General features: G+C 38.1%; 1 protein-coding gene across 2 annotated transcripts; it reads left to right on the forward strand.

The window, feature by feature from the left end:
• Positions 1-1234: 1234 nt before the first annotated feature.
• LOC122307316 (histone-lysine N-methyltransferase, H3 lysine-9 specific SUVH4-like) lies at positions 1235-22551 on the forward strand. 2 transcript variants are annotated; one of them, XM_043120125.1, is made up of 15 exons: positions 1235-1898; positions 1987-2052; positions 2210-2275; positions 2685-2739; positions 2864-2973; positions 4220-4396; positions 4910-5008; positions 10835-10933; positions 18058-18107; positions 18196-18284; positions 19287-19446; positions 19580-19685; positions 19783-19965; positions 20368-20604; positions 21788-22080. In XM_043120125.1, the coding sequence occupies exons 1-15, from the start codon at positions 1500-1502 to the stop codon at positions 21917-21919; spliced, it is 2028 nt and encodes a 675-aa protein (XP_042976059.1). In that variant the 5' UTR covers positions 1235-1499; the 3' UTR covers positions 21920-22080. The 2 variants fall into 2 exon arrangements, with proteins under 2 accessions (XP_042976059.1, XP_042976060.1); XM_043120126.1 differs by lacking the exon at positions 21788-22080 and adding an exon at positions 22154-22551 and having other exon boundaries at positions 1238-1898.
• The last annotated feature ends 169 nt before the right edge of the window (positions 22552-22720 follow it).

Genomic DNA, 22720 nt, shown 5'->3' on the forward strand with positions numbered 1-22720 from the left:
TCTCACTTCATATAATTATTACAATTTTATCAAATTTTCATACAAAATATAATAAATAATTCAATTTTTTCAAAATATAAAACAAAACTAATATGAAAAAATTATACTATAATAATATTTTGTACAACTTTCAACAAACATTTCATCTTATCTGAAATGTGTAATCAAACGAGACCTAAAAAACTTAGGAAAATGCGGCTAGGTTTGGAAAAAAACATTTCATCTCATCTTATCTAATCATTATAATTTTTTCAAATTCTCACAAAAAAATACATTAAACAATTCAACTTTTTCAAATTTCAAAACAATAATAATATTAAAAAAATATTTTATTTAATTTTAAAATTTAATTTCAACTAAAATCATCTTATCTCACTATCAAAATCTATCCGTGTATGGATAGTGGGTCCTAACAATTTTTTATTATTATTTAGTGATTAAAAAATACTTTTTAATGACGTTATAATTTAAAAAAAAAATATGTAAGATGGTTAAAAAACACATGAAAAAAAAGAAAAAAAACAAATAGCACTATTTAATATGAGTAAGTGTCGAGCACTTCTTTTAAAAAAAGATGAATATATATAAAATTTTTATAAAAAAAATTAATTCTTTTAAAAAGAATGTACAATACTTGCACTTGTGATAGTCAACACATGATAATATTAATCTTTAATAATTCTATTTATCATTCTTGCACATACATCATGATTACTTTTATTTTTTTCATTTTTCCTATGATAAATATGTGGTGTATAGATGATATGTAAAACAACTAAATTAGTTTAACAATAATAAAAAAAAATTTAAAATAAAATTTTAATATATAAAATATATAGTGTGAGATGATGAGTAATATCTCTCTTTCCATACAAAATAGGGCAACACTAGGGATCCTGCTGGGTGATCCCATTGCCCAATCCTACTAGTGTATATTTTTTTGGTTTTAATATCATTTTTTTACTATTTTAAAATATTTTAAAAAATTAACAATATTATTAAACAATAATTTCTTAATTATTAAATAGAAAAAACTAAAAAAAAAGGAGCGGATGGACTACGGATTCCTAACATTTTTCTACCAAATATAATAAATAATTTAAAATTTTTAAATATCAAAATATTAATAATATAAATATAATATTTTATTATTTTAATTTTCATACCATTTATCATCCCAATTACACTTTAATATTAAGTAAAAACAAAAAAAAGGAAGAGTCCCATCAACAACTCACCGAGCCCACGCACTTCGAATCCACGCGATCACACACTCTCTCTCAGCGGGGAGGGGAGTGGGAGAGAGAGAGGGAGAGGGAGATGAAAAAGCAGGGCGCGGGAGTTCGAAATCGCCAAATGAACAAGAAAAATCACGTTCACTCTCCTTGAGACTGGAGAGGGTGGGACATTTGTGCTTGCTTCACACCCATTCTATGCCCTTCTGACCTCCAAACCCTAACAAAATCTCACCCTATCTTCTCGAACCCACTTCAATTTTTATGAGGATGGTGGCGCAGTCTCTCAAATGCACCGAAACCGAATCGGAGGTTTTTACCAGGAGAGTGAGCGCTAGAATCAAGGAGAAACAGAGGGCCGACAAGGAGCTCTTGTTTCGTCGGAGAGTCCTGAGTGACCAAAAAGACAGTGGTGGAGGCGGTAGAGGAAAAAGCGTCAAGCATTGCTGTAAAAGGGCTCGTGCTGATAAAACTGCAAACGGAGAGAATGAGAATGTGGAGCTGGAAAAGACCCACAAGGGTTTCGAGGTGGCGGCGGAGCCCATGAATCGGAGTTTAGAAGCGACTGAGGCTGTTGCCGCGTGTACGTTTGAGAAAAGTGACCATGCCAAGGTGAAGGAGACCCTGAGATTGTTCAACAAGTACTATCTCCATTTTGTGCAGGTGAGTGTGGTCACTTTTTGTTCCTCTTTTCGGTTCACGCTGAGTGGATCACTCAGCATCTTTTTTTTCTTTTTTTTTTGGGGTGCAGGAAGAGGAAAAGAGGTGTGGGAAAGCGGAAGCAGAAAGGAAAGCTTCCAAAGCTTCAAAATCTAAGGTTAGCATCCACTTCAATCAGGTTGTTTCGTGCATGAAATTATTGCGTAGTGGTATAAAAATTATTTTTAGAGCTCTGATGTTGAATTTTGAAGCTCATGATTATTTATCTGCTATTTTTTTTTTCCTACGCTATATTTAACATGCCAATTGTGCAGAAACGAGCTGCAGCCGAAGATACGAAGTCCAAGGCGAAGCGACCTGATCTGAAGGCTGTATCTAAGGCAAGTCAACATTTGAAGAGTGGACGGTTCTTTCTTATAATCATGGCTAAGTTTTTCCATAAACAATTTTACTATTAGACAACTCATCGTAAGTTCGATTTCACTAATTGCAACTAATAGGCTTGAACAGTTGTCATTTTCAACACAATGTTAGGTTAATTTTACATTTGCTCTTGTTGTAGAATATACATAGTGTGAGATATGAAAAGTAATATGGTCATGTTAATGTATCAAGGACGGTGACGATAATGCGCTCAAGTTCTTAGTCCTTCATTGGTCTGCAGTCATATCCTGATTAATAATAATGGTGACTTCTTTTGGTTGTGGAGAATATGATGGTAAACTAATTATCATTACAACATTCTGATAAAATGAGCCCTTTCTTTCTCCAAATGAAAATCTCTGGCAGATGATGGAGACTAATGAAATATTATACTCTGAGAAAAGAATTGGTGACATTCCAGGTTGGTTGCTTGTTCTTCCGTTGTATTTTGGTATTGTTCATTTTAGTATGTTTTGAACTCCTTGTCTATTCTGGCCCCCCACAAATTGTTACCCAGAGGTATTGATGATTGATCGTGATGGCAGGTATTAAAGTTGGGCATCAGTTCTATGCTCGTGCTGAAATGGTTGCTGTTGGCTTTCATAGTCATTGGCTGAACGGGATTGATTATATGGGGCAGAATTACAAGAAAGGGGTAATTCAACCATTGTGCTTTCTTGGTTAGGGGATGCCTGAGAATGCAATCCATTAGCTTTCGATACGTTTTCTTCCTGTAATTTTTTGTTTTGCATGAAGTGTTGGAGTACTAAGTAGTGTGGTCCAATAATAGTTGATATAAGGTTGTTGTATTTATTAGTTTTTTTTTTTTTTAAATTTTATTGATCGAAATATATACAGATACATTTTATTTGTAGTTCTTGTAATATATTCAGGTTAGGAGAACAAGAAATGTTTGTTGCATTTCTCAAAAGCATTATAAATGATATCACTTTGGCTAATTTGCTTTCATATGCCCTATACTTTTTTAATAGCTTTATGCTTTATTTTTTGAGTGCTCCCTTGAAGCATCATTTCTTGGGATACACAATGACTCATGGAAATTCCAAGTCACATTTGGGCCTACCCTCCGTAAGACTAGTGACTAGTCAAGGTTACATTTAAAGCACATTGAAGTCATTATAAATTGCAAGAACTTCTCTTCTCAAGAAATGTGAGATCCTATTTATCATCCTCCCATACTAAATTCAGGGCATTACAATCTCCCCCCAGTAAATTCCTAATGTTCTCGTCTGATCTTCTGTTGTAGATGGTGTAGCTTAAGTCTCCAACTTATGGTCGAGATTGATTCTATACCATTTCTAATGCCTAAAGGAAAGCTCAAGTTACATCTAGGCCAATACTTAAAAAATTAGTCAAGGTTACAATTGAAGCCATTTGAAATCATTATAAATTGCAAGAATTTATCCCGGCCAAGTAAAGCTAGAACTTATTCAATACCCTCTCTTATTAAATTTGGCGTACTAGAAGATGCTAACTTATTTACAATTTGTGTAAGTAGTGTATCTAGTTGAGGGTCTTGCTTGAAAATTAGAGATTTTAGGTCCAGTTGTTCCAAACTATCAATGCATGTGAATTGCAACTTGACACTGTGCATATGCTATAGAAGTAAAAACTACCAATCTCTTTACATTTTCTTGGGTGTTTTGATTTTTCAGTTGATCTTTAGCCTCTTATATGCTATGTTTTTTTTTTCCTACCCTGTTATCTCTGTGCTAATGATGCTATACTGTAAATCAATGACTAAATAACTAAAGGCTATTCCTGATTGAGTAGTCTCAGTCCCTGTTGATGTAGTAAAAAATTTAATGTTCTTTCACTTGGTTGGGAATTGGAGCTAAAGTAGAATTAATGAAAATATTTATTTCTTTTTTGGAAAATAGGAGTACATGAACCGTACCTTCCCGCTAGCTGTTGCCATTGTATTGTCTGGAATGTATGAGGATGACCTGGATAATGCTGAGGATGTTGTGTATACTGGCCAAGGTGGACATGATTTAACTGGTAATAAGCGTCAAATTCAGGATCAAAAGATGGAGCGTGGGAATTTGGCGCTCAAGGTGTGTATTTTGAAATGGATGGAGTTGACCTCCAAATTGGGTTTGAGGAAGCCTCCTCCAACCTATCTACAAATATGACAAGTGTCCATTAAGCATGTGACAAGAGCATGCCTTTTTTTAGAAGTCTTAACTCTAGAAATTGACATGTCTCTCCATTAGAAAAGCATGTGTTTGTCACATGCTCAAGGGACCCATCAATTTTTCAAATGGGTTGGAGGAAATTTCCTTCTACCCTCGTTTGTTTACCCAAACTTAAACTATCTCATCTCATTATTACAGTTTTTTCAAATCCCCACACAAAGTATAATAAACAATTTAACTTTTTCAAATCCGAAAATAAAACTAATCTTAAAAAATTATATTATAACAATATTTTATTCAATTTTCAATAAAATATCCCATCTCATCTCATTTGAATTGTGTAACTAAAAGAGGCCTAAGTGAGTCTTTGGAGTGCCTTTGGAATTTGAAACAGTATTGCTTGACTTGTACCTACTTTGGCCTCAATTGCAGAATTGTGTGGAGCAATGTGTGCCAGTTAGAGTCGTTCGTGGCCATGAATCTAAAAGCAGCTACACTGGTAGAGTTTACACATATGATGGTTTGTACAAGGTGATTCTAAGCATTTGGTATTAATTTATATCTCTCGATGACTTAGGTCTTGCATTAGTGTAATTTCCCCCTTGATCATCCTCATTTCTTCCCTAAATAGATCCAAATTCTGTATATCTGCTGTTAATTTGAGTGAAGTAATGTAACCAGAGATAACTGATCAATGTATTTAGTTTTCTTTTTCAATATGCATGCGGCAATTTTTCTAATTTGGAATTGAAACTGTTTTCTCTCTCATAAATTTGCATTGATCGTCTAATAACTCTTGATTAGAGCCAGTATTTAGTTAGGCCTCCTTTTCTCTACCAGTTGCATGGAAACTTTAATGTTTGTGCATAAAATTCACAGTTTGTTCAATTTTTTTGAATTTAAAATACGAGAGACAAAATGATATATTTTTTCAATATTTGACTTCCAATATAATTTTTTTATAAGTAAGAAGAATTTATTAATCCACATAATTAGGCAAAACCCAAGTACACATGAAGTACACAAGAGAAAAACCTAATTACAAGCCAAGTGCTGTGAAAAACAGCCGTTCCATTCAATAGAACAGCTGAAGCCCAAAGTAACAATGTATGGAAGAAAAGATCTCTAAACCCTCCCATCGAACATTCCCTATTATGAAAACAGCGACCATTCCTCTCATTCAAAGTACACCACATTAGACATGAAGGCACCATCTTTCAAACAACCTCAATTTGATGATTGCCCCGAATTCCTCTCCAACATGACAATAAATCTAGCACCCTCCTAGGCATCACCCATGCAATACCAAGGCTAATAAAAATTTTATCCCATAAAGCTTTGATCACATCACAATGAAGAAGTAGGTGGTCTGCTAATTCTCCATTTCTTTTACACATAAAACACCAATCCATTATAATAATGACGCGCTTTATCATCTTGTCGATAGTCAAAATTTTCCAGTTGGAAGCCAGCCAACCAAAGAAAGCAATCTTGAGAGGAACTTTGCTTCTCCAAATGCTTTTCCAAGGGAAAACAATAGAAGAATGGGTTGACATAATCTTACAAAAGGATTTGACCAAAAATGTTTTATTCCCTGAATGAATCCAAAGCAACCTATCCTCCCTTTCAAGTCTCCAACCTTTAAATTCAGTGTATATAATATTGTAAAATTCATTTCTACAATCCTCTTTTCTTATTAAAAAAAAATTGTAAAATTCAATAATATCCCCCACTTCCCAATCATGAATAGCTCTAATAAACCTCACAGACCGTTAAAGAAAACCAATAGAAATGTCCATATAATCAGCTAGGAGTACCCTTATCCAACACAATCCTATAAAGAGAAGGGAAAGCATTCTTCAAACCAACATCACCACACATTATATCATACCAAAATCTGATTCGTGTTCTTCCTCCCACCTCAAATATGAAATTACTGATGAAATCTCTGCAACCATTTCGGATAAGTATCCGAAATCCCGCACCATATGCCCCCTGCTTACTTCATTTGAGCACCAACCTCCCAAAATACTCCCATATTTAACATCAATAACATTCCTCCAAAGAGCATCCCCTTCCCAATGATACTACCACAACCATTTCCTTATTTTTTTATTTTTTTTATTTTTTATTTTTTATTTTTATTTTTATAACCATTTCCCTAAAAGTGCTTTATTGAAAATTTTCAACTTTCTAATCCCCAAACCTGTACAAGATAAAGGGGTATAGAGATTATCCCACTTAATGAAATGACATTTTTTCTCATCCTTTAAACCTCCCCACAAGAAATCATGAAAAAATTTTTTCATTCTATTTGCCACCCTTGTAGGCAAAGGAAATAAAGATAAAAAGTATGTTGGAAAGTTAAGATAAAGTGCTCTTGACTAATGGGATTCTATTACCTTTGGACAAATAAATCATTTTCCAACCAGCCAATCTACATTCAATCTTTTCAATAGTCCCATCCTGCATTGCCTTGGATTTATGAGGAGCCCCCAAGGGAAGACCAAGATACTTCATAGGCAAAGATGACACCTTACAACCCAAAATAGCAGCCAATTCTCCTAAATTATTAATCAAGCCAACATGGACTATTTCATATTTCGATAAATTCACCTTAAGGCACCTATAAAAAAAAAAAAAATCACCTTAAGGCCAGAGAACTTCAAAACGAAGCAAAAGAGCCCTTAAGGAATGAATCTTATCGGGATCCGGCTCACAAAGAATCAGCGTATCATTAACAAAGAGGATATGAGATACATTTATGCTACCATTTGAATCATTTGATGAACCTCCCACCGAAAAACCCGAGATAAAGCCCCTATTTGCTGCCACCTTCAACATTCTACTCAACACGTCCATTACTAAAATGAACATTTTTTTTTTGATAAATAAACAAATTGTATTGATCAATAGCAAAGCCAGTATTACAACACTAACGCCCTAACTAGGTAGGCACATTAGAGATAAGAAAATCATGCATGGCCATGCCATTAAAATCCACAGCAATGGCCCAGCTACAAAGTGTTCTAAAAAATAACAGTTTAAGCTCCTCCACTGATCTTTCTTGATCCTCAAAGGTCCTCTCATTTCGCTCCTGCCATACGCACCACATAATGCATAGAGGGATCATCTTCCAAATATCTTTGATTGGTTTTCTGCCCCTTATATTTGACCAGCTGGCTAGCGCCGCCTCCACTGACTAAAATGAACATGAAAGGAGACAAGGGTCCTCTTGTCTCAAACTCTGAGAACTATTAAAGAATCCTTAAGGAGTGCCATTAACCAGAACCGAGAATTTGACAGTTGTGATGCAATGTTCCATCCACTTACACCATCTCTCCCCAAAACCATACTTATCAAGAATATACACCAAGCTATCCCAATTAACATGATCAAAAGCCTTCTTGATATCCAGTTTACAAAGAATAATTGGGCACCGTCTTTGAATCTACTTTTCAAGCATTCATGAGCAATGAGGACCGAATCAAGAATTTGTCTTCCCTTAACTAAAGCATTTTGTGACTTCGAGATGATCTTTCCCATAACTTCACTCAAACGATTAGCTAGAACCTTTGAAGTGATTTTGTTTACCCCACCCACTAGACTTATAGGATGGAAATCTTTCACCTCCACCGACCTTTCCCTTTTTGGAATAAAGGCAATGGATTTAGCGTTAAGACTTTTCTCAAATTTCATTAACAGGTGAAATTCAAGAAAAACCTTTATGATGTCCTCCCTAACAATAGCCCAACAAGCTTGAAAGAAAGCCGTTGTGAATCCATATGGGCCAAATGCTTTGTCTTTGTCCATCTCTCTTAACACAATAAGCACCTCATCCTCTTCAAACGATCTTTCCAACCAAGTCACGCTTGACTAATCAATCGAATAAAAAACCAGCCCATCAACCTTAGGCCTCCAAAGGTATTATTCTGTGAGAATCTTTTCATAAAAGCGAACAATATGATCCTTAATTTTAGTGCTGTCCAAAATTATCCTACCTTTCTAATGAAGGATGTCAATGGCATTATTTCTTTGATGGGAATTAGCTACCCTATGGAAAATCTTTTTACACTTGTCCCCTTCCTTCAACCCGAGAGCTCAAGATTTTTGTCTCCATGAAATCTCCTACATAGGAGTATTTTTTCTAGCTCAGGCTCAACAACAATTTTTCTTGACTTGTCTTTAATCGAGAGGGCCCAATCAACCTCTTTTTCATCAAAACAATGCAACTCCTCAAAAATAATATTCCTCTGATCAATAATGTTCTCAAAAACTTCCATATTCCATTTTTTCAAATCATTTTTCAGGGCTTTAGCTTTCCCAGCTAAAATGAAATTAGGAGTACCCAAAAATTGATGAGGACCACCATGATCTAACCTTGTTTGTAAACCCATCTACTTTCAGCCACATGTTCTTAAAACACCAAAATTCACCCTATCTTTGTGCCTTCCCCTACGTGCAGTTCCTTCCCTTTCATCGTAATTGATAGAACAAGAAAGTCTCTTAAGCTTCCTTTCTTTTTTAGAAGCATACCTAGCTAAAGGGGCTGTCCCGTCTCAATGGAAATAAGAAGAGCTTTAAACTAATCTTTGAAACCTTCACAAGAAATCCCTACACAATCATGAATTTCATCTATCTTATGAAGAACCCAATTTGAATGTAAACCAGCCCATAAAGGCACTGGAGGCAAAGAACATATAGGGCTAGGCTCATCCATAGAATCCTCCAATTTGTTTATAAAAGCACCTACCCCAGACTCCTTGCAAACCAGCTGCAGATTAGGCCCCTCCATAGACCCATAATTCGAGAGTACCTCATGATATGAAAGAACCTCATCATCTTCTTCCAAAGTACACAAAACCTTGGAGGAAACCACAACATCATTTATCTTAGGAACATCCTCTCACCATCGCAGGTGCAACGACATTTGAATGTATCCCCATCCCTGTGTCATCATAAGATGATTGAGGGTAGACAAAAGGCTGTGAAGGTCCATCGTTGCCTTGAGGATAGTCAAAAACTTCATTCTGAGGCAACCTAGCTGAAGCCATCACCTCGTCGCAACTGTTCACACCAACTAAGGTCGGAAACTGCGCCACGTTGCAAACTGGAGGGTCATTGGCGGCTGGCAACCCTTTCTATGTTGACGAGGAGGTGCTCGGAACAACCCCTCGGGAGATTAGAACTCTCAAGGCTTAAGAAGATGAATTGGGTAAAGATTTAACTTGCCACTCAGAAGGGATGGGTCTAAGATTCGGCCCCCCAATGTTAAGATTCTTCAGGCCTAGCCCACCAGACTAGGGTTCAGCCCTTTTAGCTTCTTATTCTTCGTATTTAGCTCAGCATGAATGTTTAAAGATTGTGGGCCAGGCAACCCATGGCCCAAACCCGTATCAAATTTGTTCATCAGATCGCTTACCTTTTTCATAACTCTTGACATATCAGCTCTAACAGCCCACAAACCCGTTCAACTTCCCCCACCCTCGAGTAGCCATCAGAATGCCCACCACCACCCACACCAGTCTTCACAAAATGACAATTGTCAACATGTGGAGCAAGTAGTTGACTGTTGTCACTGTCACCCCTATAGCCTTACCCTTTTTCCGATTCTTGTCTACCACCACAATAGAATTGCTGCCTGTCGGAAGACTCGCCGGTGACCTCAAAACCAGCATACGAGGCACCTTTGGAAGGGAAGGACCTCCCCACATTTGCCCCACTACCAGACCCCGCTCCCCGTCAAACCTGGGAATGTTTGGGATGAGAATCTTGCACTCTTTTTGCATCTTCAAAAACAGAGGCTTTGAAACCAACGGCTAATCGAGTGTAATATGCAAATCCTTCCATCCATTACCATTCGAGCCTTTAGGGATAACCAAAAAACCCCTCCTTCCATTCTAGAATTCAGCCAATTGCAAAAAACAACCCCTCTAGTTAACTTGGCGTTGAATGGTGAGAACTTCCGTTACCCAACCTCAGTTTTCTTAAGAAACCTTTGCACAAAAAGGTTCTAAACATTCCCTCCACAACCTGTGCAACCCATGAACCCGATGACCCACTTAGGGAAATAAACTTAACCATCCTTCTGCTATTTTCAGTACTACAAATGCTAATTCTGCCCTCTTTCGAAAACACAAAGGTCTTTGATTCCACTGTCAATCGCCTATAACTCTCCATCAGAAATTTAATTTTGAAAACTTGATGGCAATCTTGCAAAATATGTTTGACCCTTACTCTTCCCATGATGGGACCTTTTGAAGATATTCACTGATCTGAGTTGTGAATTTTCGTTTTGCATTGCTTGCATTTTGCTAGAACTTTGTTTCTTCTATAAAATGTGCTTTCTATTAACAGGTTGTGCAATACTGGGCAGAGAAAGGTATTTCTGGATTTACTGTATATAAGTATCGCCTGAGGCGGCTTGAAGGGCAGCCAATTTTGACCACTAACCAGGTTTATACATCTTCTTTAATTGTCTATAGACACAACTATTGTTAATTAATAATTTGCCTAATTACTCTTGTTGAGAGGTTCTGCCATCTGGTATACAACATTAACCATATAATCATAACTAATAAAAAAGGAGCCATAATGGTGCATACAATTTTGGATATTCTCTATTGCCACAAAGTGATAAAATTCACTCAGTTCTTTGCTAATGGTTGCTGATGCTGCGGCAGTTTGAGCTGCTCTATGGGATTGTTGACTTCCTCTCTAAACTTGAAGTTCATTGTAAGCTGATTCAGAACATTTATTAATTTTTTTTTTTTTTTTGATGTTGGGGACCTCTCCAAGGTAGGCCCTTTAGACCCACCCTTGCAGAGTAAACCCTGATCCCGTGCGCCGCATCTTCAGAAGTTTCCTTACACGGAATTGGTTAAATCGCTGGCTCTTCATTAGGGGTGTGGCCATAAAGGATTGTTTGCACCTATGAGGTGTTGAACCTTGGACCTTGAAGGGAGTGATACCCCAAGACCAAGACCTTCACCACTTGGGCCATACTGGTTTACAAAACATTAGTTTTGACTGCATTTCATTAATTGTGTATTTGTGGTTATTGCCTTCAATGCACTTGTTAGTGTTAGGGGTTAAGTCCCACATTGGTTAGTAGTTTAAAAATTTGAACTATTCCTGTTAAACCCTTAGGTTTTAGTTTTTGAGTAAAGTGGGGTTCCAAAAATGTTATATTAAGGTTTCACTCTATTTTGCGTCAAGATTTTCTCTCTGTACAACCAAAACTTTGATGATGAAAAGTTTCATTCTTTCATTATGGTGATGTTTTGGTGATTGTAGTGGTGAGTTAGTGTTTGTTTATAATGAGATATGAGTCCTTTGGAACTGGTGGTTATAGAATCCAAGTCCTTTGAGATAGCAAGAGATGGGAGGTTTGTCCATATAAAAGAGAAAGGTTGGAAGGTGGTGAAAGAGGTTAGTTTGGGGCTAGGCACGACAAGATGGCTCCTTAAAGCTCTGGAGGATTGCTTGAAGGTAGGGAGGATGGAGTTTTACTTTGCGCATAGAGAAGGTGACAAGGGCTATGTGGCACAGAGATGCTTTAACTTTCGTGGTCGTTTTATGGAGTTGGAGTTTGGGGGGGTGGATATCAGAACTTTTTGTTCTTTCCAGAGGATAGGGATGGAAGAGGTTGGAGGAAGTTGGCAGAGGCACTGAGGGAGACTGGTTGTGTAGGTGTTGCACAACCATCACAACAACCTCCTTTCAGGTCGTACAAGGAGGTACTTCAACCACGAGGAAAGGTCAGGGGTAGGCTTGACTTATTGGTAGACTCGAGAGGAGGGGTAGGCCTGCAAAGGGGTGTTGTTGCCGCTTCTGTAGGAGCCCAGGCTATGGGGTAAACTTGCAGTGGAGCTGCCAGTTTGAATGAGGAAAGCACGCTTCGTGCTTTGCAGGAGATGAAGGGCCAGGTTGAGTTGCTGCAATCAAACATAAGTTGGTTAATACGGTGTGCAAAGGAGAAAAAAGGGGCGGGCGTCTTCAAAGTGGGCCAACGAAGCCAAGTGGGCTGGAAATCAAAGTGGAGTGGGCTTGGGTGATCTGAAGGGGAAGAGGGTGGCTAACGGGCTAGGCCTTAGAAGCCCGTGTTCGGTTTGGCAGGGGAGAGGCCAGAGCTCCAGGGTTTTGGGTTCGTTTGTGGAGCCTGAAACTGTACCCTTGGGTCGAGTCTGGGACAAAAAGTGTTGACCGTGTGTGGCGACTTGGGGGGAGGTCAGGCGGTAGTCCCTCAGTTGCTGGAAGTGGAGGTGGGGGAAATCATCGAGGGTATCCCTATTGTTGATGTGTCAGGGAGGGTCTTCTCCTTGTGGGTTGTCTCAGATTCTGCCAGTGGATCCTGGGTCACCAAAGTTGGTGGCATTATCCTTGATTTAGGCGTGGGGGGATGTAACGGCTCATGGTGAGTCCTCTGAGGGTGTCTGTGAAGACAGTTGTTGAAGACTATGGGTTTTTGTCGGTTAGTGGGGAAGGGACAATGATGGTGTATGATCCAGGCAACCATGCATCAAAGGAGGAGGCTACTGGAGAGGATCCTACCCCTTTAAGCATGGTCCCTCCTGGTATTACTGATTGGGTTTGGAAAAAGGCATAGGAACTTTAGAGCTGCATGGGGATCTCTTGTGTGGGTTATGAAGAGCAGTTTAAGGCTCTGGTCATAGCCATTGAAGCAGGACAACATGGAGTAGGGTCTAAAAGAGATAGGGAGCTGAAGCATTTGATGTGGTTAGTTAATTATGATGGAAAGGAGGGGAGCGCGAGTAGTTAATAAATGAAGTCCAAAATTTTGAGCTGGAATGTTAGGGGGTTGAATGAGATTAATAAACGACTAAGAATAAGAGCTCTCTTAAGGCTTTGGAAGGCGGATGTCATTTGTTTGCAGAAAACAAAATTGAAGCATATCTATAGAAGAATTATTATTATTTTGATAATTAAGAAGGAAATATATTAGATTAAGAAAAAGGGCGAGACCCAAGTACACTGGGGGTATACAAAGAGCCTAGCTACAAGCTAAGAGCTACGAGAGTTCATTGAAAGAAGTGCCATTTTGTACAATAGAAGAAGCCCATAATACTAAGGTGTGATAAAAGAAATCCCTAAACCCTTTTGGAGAGCGCTCCTTATCCTCAAAATAGTGACTATTCCTTTCGTTCCAGGGGCACCACATTAGACAAAGTGGCACCATCTTCCAAATATCCGCAATCTGCCCCTTACCCTGGATTCCTATCCAATGTGCCAAAAGTTCAATCACCCTTCTAGACATTACCCACGCCATACCTAGCCTTGTGAAGATGTCATCCCATAAAACCGTAACTGCTTCGCAATGAAGGAGTAGATGATCTGCTGACTCACTGTCATGTTTGCACATGAAGCACCAATATGTGAGGTAGAGGCCACGCCTTCTCAGCTTATCAATAATCAGAATACTCCCATGGGATGGTAGCCAAACAAAGAAAACCACTTTTAAGGGAACCTTAGACCTCCATATGCACTTCCAAGGGAATGCATTGGAGGGGTGTGCTGATAGTACCTTGTAAAAGGAATGCACTGAGAAACTCTTGTTCCTTGTGGGTAACCAAAGCAAACGATCTTCTCTATCGGCACGTAGATTCAATGCTTGTAACGCGCTGTAAAAACCAGCAATATCTCCCAACTCCCAATCCCGTGTCGCTTGAGCGAATCTTACTGACCAATGAGTGAAGTTAGAGGAGCTGTCCAGATTGTTAGCGATTGTGGCCTCCTTATCAAACGCAATCCTGAACAGAGAAGGAAAAGTGGTCTTCAAAGCAACCTCGCCACACCAAGCGTCGTGCTAGAAGCTGACTTGATTGCCCTTACCCACCGCTAGCCGACAATTAGTAAGAAAATCTTCCCAATTGATGCGTATAAATTTTCACAAACCCATGCCATAGGCCCCTCTTACTGCATTGGAACACCAAGCTCCCCGTAAGCTCCCATATTTATTGTCAATAATTTCCCTCTAAAGGGCGTCTCTTTCCTTGTGGTATCTCCATAACTATTTACCAAGTAGGGCCTTGTTGAAGGTTCTCAAGTTGCGGAGCCCCAATCCACCATTAGCCATAGGTGTACAAACCTTTTCCCATTTGATCGAATGGAATTTTTTCATATCCTCCGAATTACCCCATAGGAAATCACAAAAGGTCTTCTCCAATCTATGCGCCACACCTGCGGGCAAGGAGAATAAGGAGAGAAACTGTGGGAAGATTAGCAAGAGTGCTCTTAATAAGAGTGACTCTGCCACCTTTGGAAAGATAGAGTCGCTTCCAACCCGCGAGTTTGCGTTCGATTTTCTTGACAACCCTGTCCCATATAGCCTTGGATTTATGAGGGGCCCCCAGAGGGAGACCAAGATACTTCATAGGCAGGGATGACACCTTGCAGCCTAGGAAATCAGCCAGTTTGCTTAGATTATCAACCTCACCAACTTGAACAATTTTCAATTTTGCAAGATTGACCTTGAGATTAGAGACGATTTCGACATAGAGCAATAGAGCCCTTAGGGAGTTAATCTAATCAAGATTCGGCTTGCAAAAAATCAATGTGTCATATGCGGAGAGAAGATGAGAAATTGAGAGATTACCGTGAGTGGAGGCATTTACTGAGAAGCTCGAGATGAAACCTCCATCCACCATTCCATTCAACATTTTGCTTAAAACATCCATTACTAAAATGAAGAGAAGATGTGACCATAGGAAATCACAAAAGGTCTTCTCCAATCTATGCGCCACACCTGCAGGCAAGGAGAATAAGGAGAGAAACTGTGGGAAGATTAGCAAGAGTGCTCTTAATAAGAGTGACTCTGCCACCTTTGGAAAGATAGAGTCGCTTCCAACCCGCGAGTTTGCGTTCGATTTTCTTGACAACCCTGTCCCATATAGCCTTGGATTTATGAGGGGCCCCCAGAGGGAGACCAAGATACTTCATAGGCAGGGATGACACCTTGCAGCCTAGGAAATCAGCCAGTTTGCTTAGATTATCAACCTCACCAACTTGAACAATTTTCAATTTTGCAAGATTGACCTTGAGATTAGAGACGATTTCGACATAGAGCAATAGAGCCCTTAGGGAGTTAATCTAATCAAGATTCGGCTTGCAAAAAATCAATGTGTCATATGCGGAGAGAAGATGAGAAATTGAGAGATTACCGTGAGTGGAGGCATTTACTGAGAAGCTCGAGATGAAACCTCCATCCACCATTCCATTCAACATTTTGCTTAAAACATCCATTACTAAAATGAAGAGAAGATGTGATAAAGGGTCCCTTTGCTGCAGATCTCGAGAGCTATTGAAAAAACCTTTAGGAATGTCATTCACCAAGATAGAAAATTTGACAGTAGTGATACAATGCTTCATTCATTGGCACCACCTTTCCCCAAAGCCGTACTTGCTAAGTATGTATACCAAGAAGTCCCAATTTACATGATCAAAAGCTTTCTCCATATCCAACTTGCATAAAATAGTGTCGGATTTGACTTGACTTTCCAGACATTCATTAGCAATGAGGACCGAGTTAAGAATTTGTCTCCCTTTCACGAAGGCATTTTGGGACTTCGATATAATCTTCCCTATTACCGTTCTCATCTGCTGAGCTAGCACTTTGGTGATAATTTTATAGACCCCACTCACCAAGCTAATGGGGCGAAAATCCTGCACCTTCACTGACCTTGCCCTTTTTGGAATAAGGGCGATAAATGAGGCATTGAGACTTTTCTCGAATTTCAAGAATGAGTGAAATTCAAGAAATACCTTCATAATATCCTTTTTGACAATGTCCTAGCTAGCCTGAAAGAAAGCCATTGTGAAACCGTCAGGGCCTGGGGCCTTGTCTTTTCCCATCCCTTTTTTAGAACTTTAAACACCTCCTCCTCTTCAAATGACCTTTCCAACCACACTGCACTTGGGGCATCGATAGTGTCCAAAGTCAGCCCATCTACCTTAGGCCGCCATGGGTGTTGATCTTTGAGAAGCTGATCATAAAAGTGGACAATGTGCTCCTTTATGGCTACCTTGTTAGAGATGTTAGTATACTAACATTGTCTAGTACGATGATATTTAGAGTTTATTGGAGGCTAGTTGAGTGCTATTCTAAATTAATAGTCGTCAACTCCGCAATGTGGGAAAATAATTAAAGTAGAATAGTTAAGAGGTGAGGAAGCCAACTGGGTAAATAACGAATGAGTCAATAGCTACAACAAAATGAATCGTCTTTTTTCGTTGGTGGAAAAGTAATAATAAAATGGTAGAAGACTTAAATACTGGACTGGGAACTTGATGAGGTGTCTGATTTTTTCAGCTTCCTATATTCCCTGCGGGTTGGGGGTAAGGAGAGGGATAAATTGACATGGAAGCAAACGGGAAGTAAAAAGTTCTCGGTACGGTCTTATTACAAGGTTTTGACTGTTCAGCATTGTTCTCCTTTTCCATGGAAGCAAATCTGGAGGTCTCAAGTGCCTTCCAAAGTAGTGTTTTTCATATGGACAGCATCACTTGGAAATATGTTGACGATCAATAACTTGAGAAAGCAGGGTTTTGTTATTATGGAGTGGTGCTTCATTTGTAAGAAACATGGGGAATCTGTGGATCATTTACTTTTGCACTGTGAGATGGCAAAGGCATTGTGGGGTGGTGTGTTCAGTAGAGTTGGGTTGGTTTGGGTGATGCCGATGAAAGTAGTGGATTTGCTTGTGTGCTGGATTGGGCTTCATAGTTCTAAACAAGTGGCTGCGGTGTGGAAGATGGTTCCTTGGTGTCTCATGTGGTGTATTTGGTGGGAAAGGAACGAGCGATCCTTTAATAACAAGGAGCGCACTATAGAGGAAATCTGGAAATTCTTTGTATTTTCTTTATTGCAATGGTTTTCTGCTTTAGGGCTTGATGGGGCTTCAGCTCATGATTTTCTGTCTTCATTTTCCCCTTCTTAGAATGTAATTAGGTGTTTTCTTTTTTATACTTCCTGTGTACATGGGCTTTGCCTATTACATTTGTTGAATAAAATTTCGTTTTACTTATAAAAAAAAAAAGTGTAGGAAAGTCAAAGAGACAAGTACTGGGAAATCAATAACCACTATACGATGCATTTTTTTCTTCTCTTTTGAATTAGTAGTCATAAATGGTAGGAAACCTTTTGTCTTCAAACCTTCTTTTAATCTTAATGTCAAAAAACCTAGTGGGTTTATTATGGTAATAATGACAATACAATGAAAAGTCTTTTTTAGCACTGTAAAGGGTTGGGACAGGTCAATGAAAATAAAGTTAAAAATAAAATAAAATGATGAAGCGGCTCAATCGAATACAAAGGAGATGCATCAGAAATTATAGAAGTAATAGATTTTTTCTGACCTGATGTTTAATCTTGTCTTTGATGACATGTTTGGCCTTCCATATTTAATCAGATACCAAGTAAAATTTGGATGCAGTGTACCTTGTTTAATTGTGCTCTTGTTTTGTGAAAACTTTGGATCCCATACTCATCTAGATTAGTCTTATTGGCAAACCAATGAGCCTTTAATGAACCTTTGTTTCATGTAGTTTCACTCTTATTGTAGGTTCACTTTTCTTTTGGACGCGTGCCTCAATCTGTGTCCGAAATACGTGGGTATGTAAAAAACAATGTATCAAAGATCTTATATATTCTGAGTTGTAAACTTATAATTTTGCTTAAGATGTTCTGCTTTCTGGTTAAGGTTGGTGTGCGAGGACATTACTGGTGGTCAAGAAAGTCTTCCCATTCCTGCTACAAATCTGGTTGATGATCCACCTGTTGCACCAATAGGCAAGTTGAACTATCAATTTTGGCATCTTTACTATGGATACTTATCTTATGTTATCTTATCTTATGTAAGAGTTTGGGAGTTCTTGCTTGCCTGTGACATGTCTTAGACTCTTAGTTGACTCATTGCATGGTTTCAGTCCGTTCTAAGCTTACCCTTGTTAGATCCTTCTTGCTTTATTTAATTGATTTGTATCCCCAACAACCTTGTTTTACCGGCTTCATTAGGTCCTTGGTTTTGCCTATTTCCCAAATTTGGGTTAATTTATTTGTTTTGAGGTAGATTACATCCTGCCATGTTGGCTCAAGGCTTGTGGGTTGGCAAGAGAGATCATGTGAATGGAGGAGCACGGAAAAGGAAAGCCAAAGGTGGGGGAGGCATGCAACTAAACAGAATGAAAAGTTTGTTCCTTGAGGTTGGCTTTGCTAAGGTTTTATGAAGAGCTGAGATATTGAGCTTAAGTCCGAGCTCCAGTTGTGCTTGTTGCGAAATAGCTTGGATGAGCATCTTAACAAGCTCAGCATATGCTTTTCTTGAAGTTTAGTGCAACCAAAATGCGTATCTCTAGCATTTCTTTTGTCAATAATTTAACTATTTTTTTCCTAAACTTGTGTTAATCGACCTTAGTTGTTGAAGTTGGTTTGCTGCCTCAGAAAGAAAAGTAGGGATGGCTAATGCTTTGCATTTGTTCTATAACGTCTAATTATTAGTCCTTGTTTTTTTTTTTTTTATGAATAAATTATTTGGTTTATTCCCTATAAATGATTTATTCCCATTATTTTCTCAACAGCCACTAAATAATGTGTTTTTAAGAGGACTGGACCCGGGGATCAAACAATGTCATCCTTGACTTATATGTAGTTATGCTTTCTTGGTAGTTGTAGCATCCTGTCTTTTTATTATCTGCCTTTTACATTCTCTTTTTGTACTGTTCTTCAGATTGAGTGAGTGTACTTTATTTCTTCTCAAGTGCTATGCTATGCTTGCTACATATTTACTTTCAGGTTTCAAGTATTGCAAGTCTATTCAAGTGGAAAAAAATGTAAAGCTTCCCACAAATGCCACTGGATGCAGTTGCAAAGGACACTGTGTGGACCCCAAGATTTGTGCCTGTGCTATGCTTAATGGCTCTGACTTCCCTTATGTATCACGTGACGGTGGCAGGTGAGAAGTGAATTCAGTTATAGCCTCAATTGAATTTGCTTACTTTTGTTTAGGTGGGAGGACTTTATGAGCTTTAGAAAATTTACGTTCTAGTAGTTTATTTGATGAGTCCTACTAATGTTGCACCTCACAGATTAATTGAAGCCAAGGATGTTGTCTTTGAGTGTGGTCCAAAATGTGGCTGTGGACCAGATTGTGTAAACCGAACGTCTCAGAGAGGACTGAAGTATCGACTTGAGGTTTTCATTTGTTTAAGTTACCTAAAATGTTCATTGTCCATTTAGAACGGTCAAAATATTCTAATTAACCCCTGAAACCTATTGGTGGTGTCAACAGGTTTTCCGTACTCCAAAGAAAGGTTGGGCTGTTCGATCTTGGGACTTCATACCTTCGGGGGCACCAGTTTGTGAGTACACAGGAATACTTATGCGGACTCAGGATTTGGATAATGTCTCTGAGAATAATTATATTTTTGACATTGACTGCTTGCAAACAATGAGGGGTCTTGGTGGAAGAGAGGTATAGCTACCTTAACTCTAGTAGATATTACATTATGAATTTATTATCATCCTTTGCCCTGCTAAGCCTTCGATCATTCTTGTTGTTCTACTTATGTATTGGATTGTAGTGCTAACTGAAGTATGAATCACAAAGTTTTAAATTCTTCTTGAAAGACAAGAATGTATTTTGAAGGTACTTAAAAGAAAAGTTGTTTGCATGTCTGACTTGTTCCTCCTCCATTGTCTACTAATATGATCTCATTAATTAATTTCAAAGAGACAAATATCATGATTAATTAATGGGAGTTCTTCTATGGTGAAAAAACTAAATCATTTTATATGACCTATTAATGAACTCACTTATTTTTCTTCCTTCCATGGCACACTGAATTTATTTTGTCCTACATTTTTTCCTTAACAGAGGCGATTACGAGATGTATCTGTATCAACAATCATTTCTTCAGGCCGGCCTGATGACCTGAAATCTGAGACTGTGCCTGAGTTTTGCATTGATGCAGGATCCACTGGAAACATTGCCAGGTTTATTAATCACAGTTGTGAGCCTAATCTTTTCGTCCAATGTGTTTTGAGCTCACACCATGACATCAAACTTGCTCGAGTAATGCTATTTGCGGCGGACAACATACCTCCTTTGCAGGTTATTCTCTCTCTCTCTCTCTCAAACACAATTATTAGTCTACCTTTGCTGGGTTTTGTGTTCAAATATGGATTTTGTTTAAATATGGATATTGAACATTTGCATGTCTCTCCATCTGCCACCCCTCACTACTGAAGACTTCGAAACTAGCATTGGTGAAAACGACAAGTGAACTAAAGTGCAGATGCCATCACACATTCAGTTGAAGTAAAGTGCATATTTTTAAAGATCAATATGTAATAGCAAAATATTCATAAAATACAATATATAAAAAAAAGTTTAGAATGGCAAGATAGTAATATATTTGGCCTATTAACTCATTTTGTTAAGTGTATGATGCAACATGACAATCAAGATAGTAACACACCTATAAAAAAAAAGATCAACTAATTACATAAGTTTAATCATAGCATTTTATTTACTTCTCTTGTAATTAGCAAAATATACACTACAATGATACATGATAGCCGCAATCAAAATAAAGTACTTGAATGAAAATATTCCCAACAGGCAATCCCCAAAAAAACACAGGAGTTGTAGGTATCGACTTTTATGCAAATGTAAGGAATACACATTTTTACTTAAAAAATAAAAATAAAAAAGCAATATATGCAATCCGAAAGTATATAATCATCATCATCATTAAGCATAGAACCATCATCATTGTCATCAAAGGATGTGTAACCTTCTCATCTTCCTTATGTACTTCATCTAAATTGATGGTGCTTGATAAACATTGATGCTTAAAACTGCTATTTTTTTTTTATTTTTGCAAAAAAAGAAAAAAAGAAAAAAAAACAAAAGCACACTTTTTATGCTTCAAATTAACTGAAAAAAGCGTGATCTAAATGTGCTTCTCTTTTTTCGCTCTGCACTTGAGGATGCTTTTACTAACACTGTCTAAAACATGGATAACTTTGATATCCCGTCCTATTTATTTACAAAAAGTGATTCTGATCTCTCTTTGGTTGATGACAATTGGTGCAGCATGTACGTGTTAAAATATATTACATGGTTAATTAATCATCATAGTATGTGCACATGTTGACATCATGAATTTGGGCATGGTTCAAATTTTTGAACTGTTAACTTTTAACTTCTTATTCATCCTTTTACATATTCAGAAATGAGCCTGTTTTTAAAAATTTCATATGCATACTGATAAGGCTGGAGGAATATACAGGTATATGCTTACTTTAAGCAGGCTAGTTGGGGCACATGGAATGCCTTTGATATGCGATTTGGTTGGAGTTATATGATTTATAGAGCCTGTGCCAAAGTTATGATATACGTTGATTGTCAACTCTGTTATTAGCAGAACTGCTTGCTAGGCAAACAGCCGTGGTTTCTATTCCCTTGCTGTGATATTTCGTTAGTGCAGTGAAGTGCACTGTCTTTGGAGTCAATTTGTCACTTGATATGTCCCGGAAATGTTTTCTTTGTATTGGACCTTGACATTCTTGGTAGTTTATTTCAATTTTTCCTTTCGATGTAGAGATATCTGTGAGTGAAGTTTGAAGTAATCAAATCCGCTGTTTATTGCTTGTAGGAGCTGACATATGACTACGGCTATGCCCTTGATAGTGTGTATGGCCCGGATGGGAAGATAAAACAGATGACTTGTTACTGTGGTGCTGCAGATTGTAGGAAGCGCTTGTTCTGAAAAAGAACTTCCCCCCATCTGCTCTTTTTGCCCAACATCATTGGTTGCACCAACCAACATTTGTACACGAACTGTTGTTCACCGGCTTCTACTGATTTAACCTTTACATTCTGATTCCCCTCTTTTTGGTGGTTTTAGTACACGTCATCGACCGTGGGTGCCACTGCATCATTACCTGGAGTTACCCATTTCTTTACTGATTTTGTAACTGAGTGAAGAAACTAACTTTTGATATAGCAATTTTTATGAAGATCAATGAAACGCGTGAAATAAGTTGGTAGGAATTTATTTTGATTTTTTAATTTCAATTATATTTTGTAACTCAAGTTTTTGTTTCTTACTTTTAGAGTGAAGGTTGCCCACTTGATTGCATTACGTTCAATATCTGCAGTTCTGCACAGCTATTGTGATCTATACATCTTATTGTTTAGTAAACGCTGTCTAATTTGATTG

Source organism: Carya illinoinensis, chromosome 4 (genome assembly GCF_018687715.1).
Source record: "Carya illinoinensis cultivar Pawnee chromosome 4, C.illinoinensisPawnee_v1, whole genome shotgun sequence".
Lineage (NCBI taxonomy): Eukaryota > Viridiplantae > Streptophyta > Magnoliopsida > Fagales > Juglandaceae > Carya > Carya illinoinensis.

What these genes read in the sequence shown, in the direction of transcription:
- LOC122307316 (XM_043120125.1), top strand. Translation starts at nt 1,500, where the DNA reads ATGAGGATGGTGGCGCAGTCTCTCAAATGCACCGAAACCGAATCGGAG. An exon ending in AAGAATTGGTGACATTCCAG is followed by an intron (nt 2,740 to 2,863) that starts GTTGGTTGCTTG and finishes TCGTGATGGCAG; the next exon opens with GTATTAAAGTTGGGCATCAG. An exon ending in GTATCACGTGACGGTGGCAG is followed by an intron (nt 19,447 to 19,579) that starts GTGAGAAGTGAA and finishes TGCACCTCACAG; the next exon opens with ATTAATTGAAGCCAAGGATG.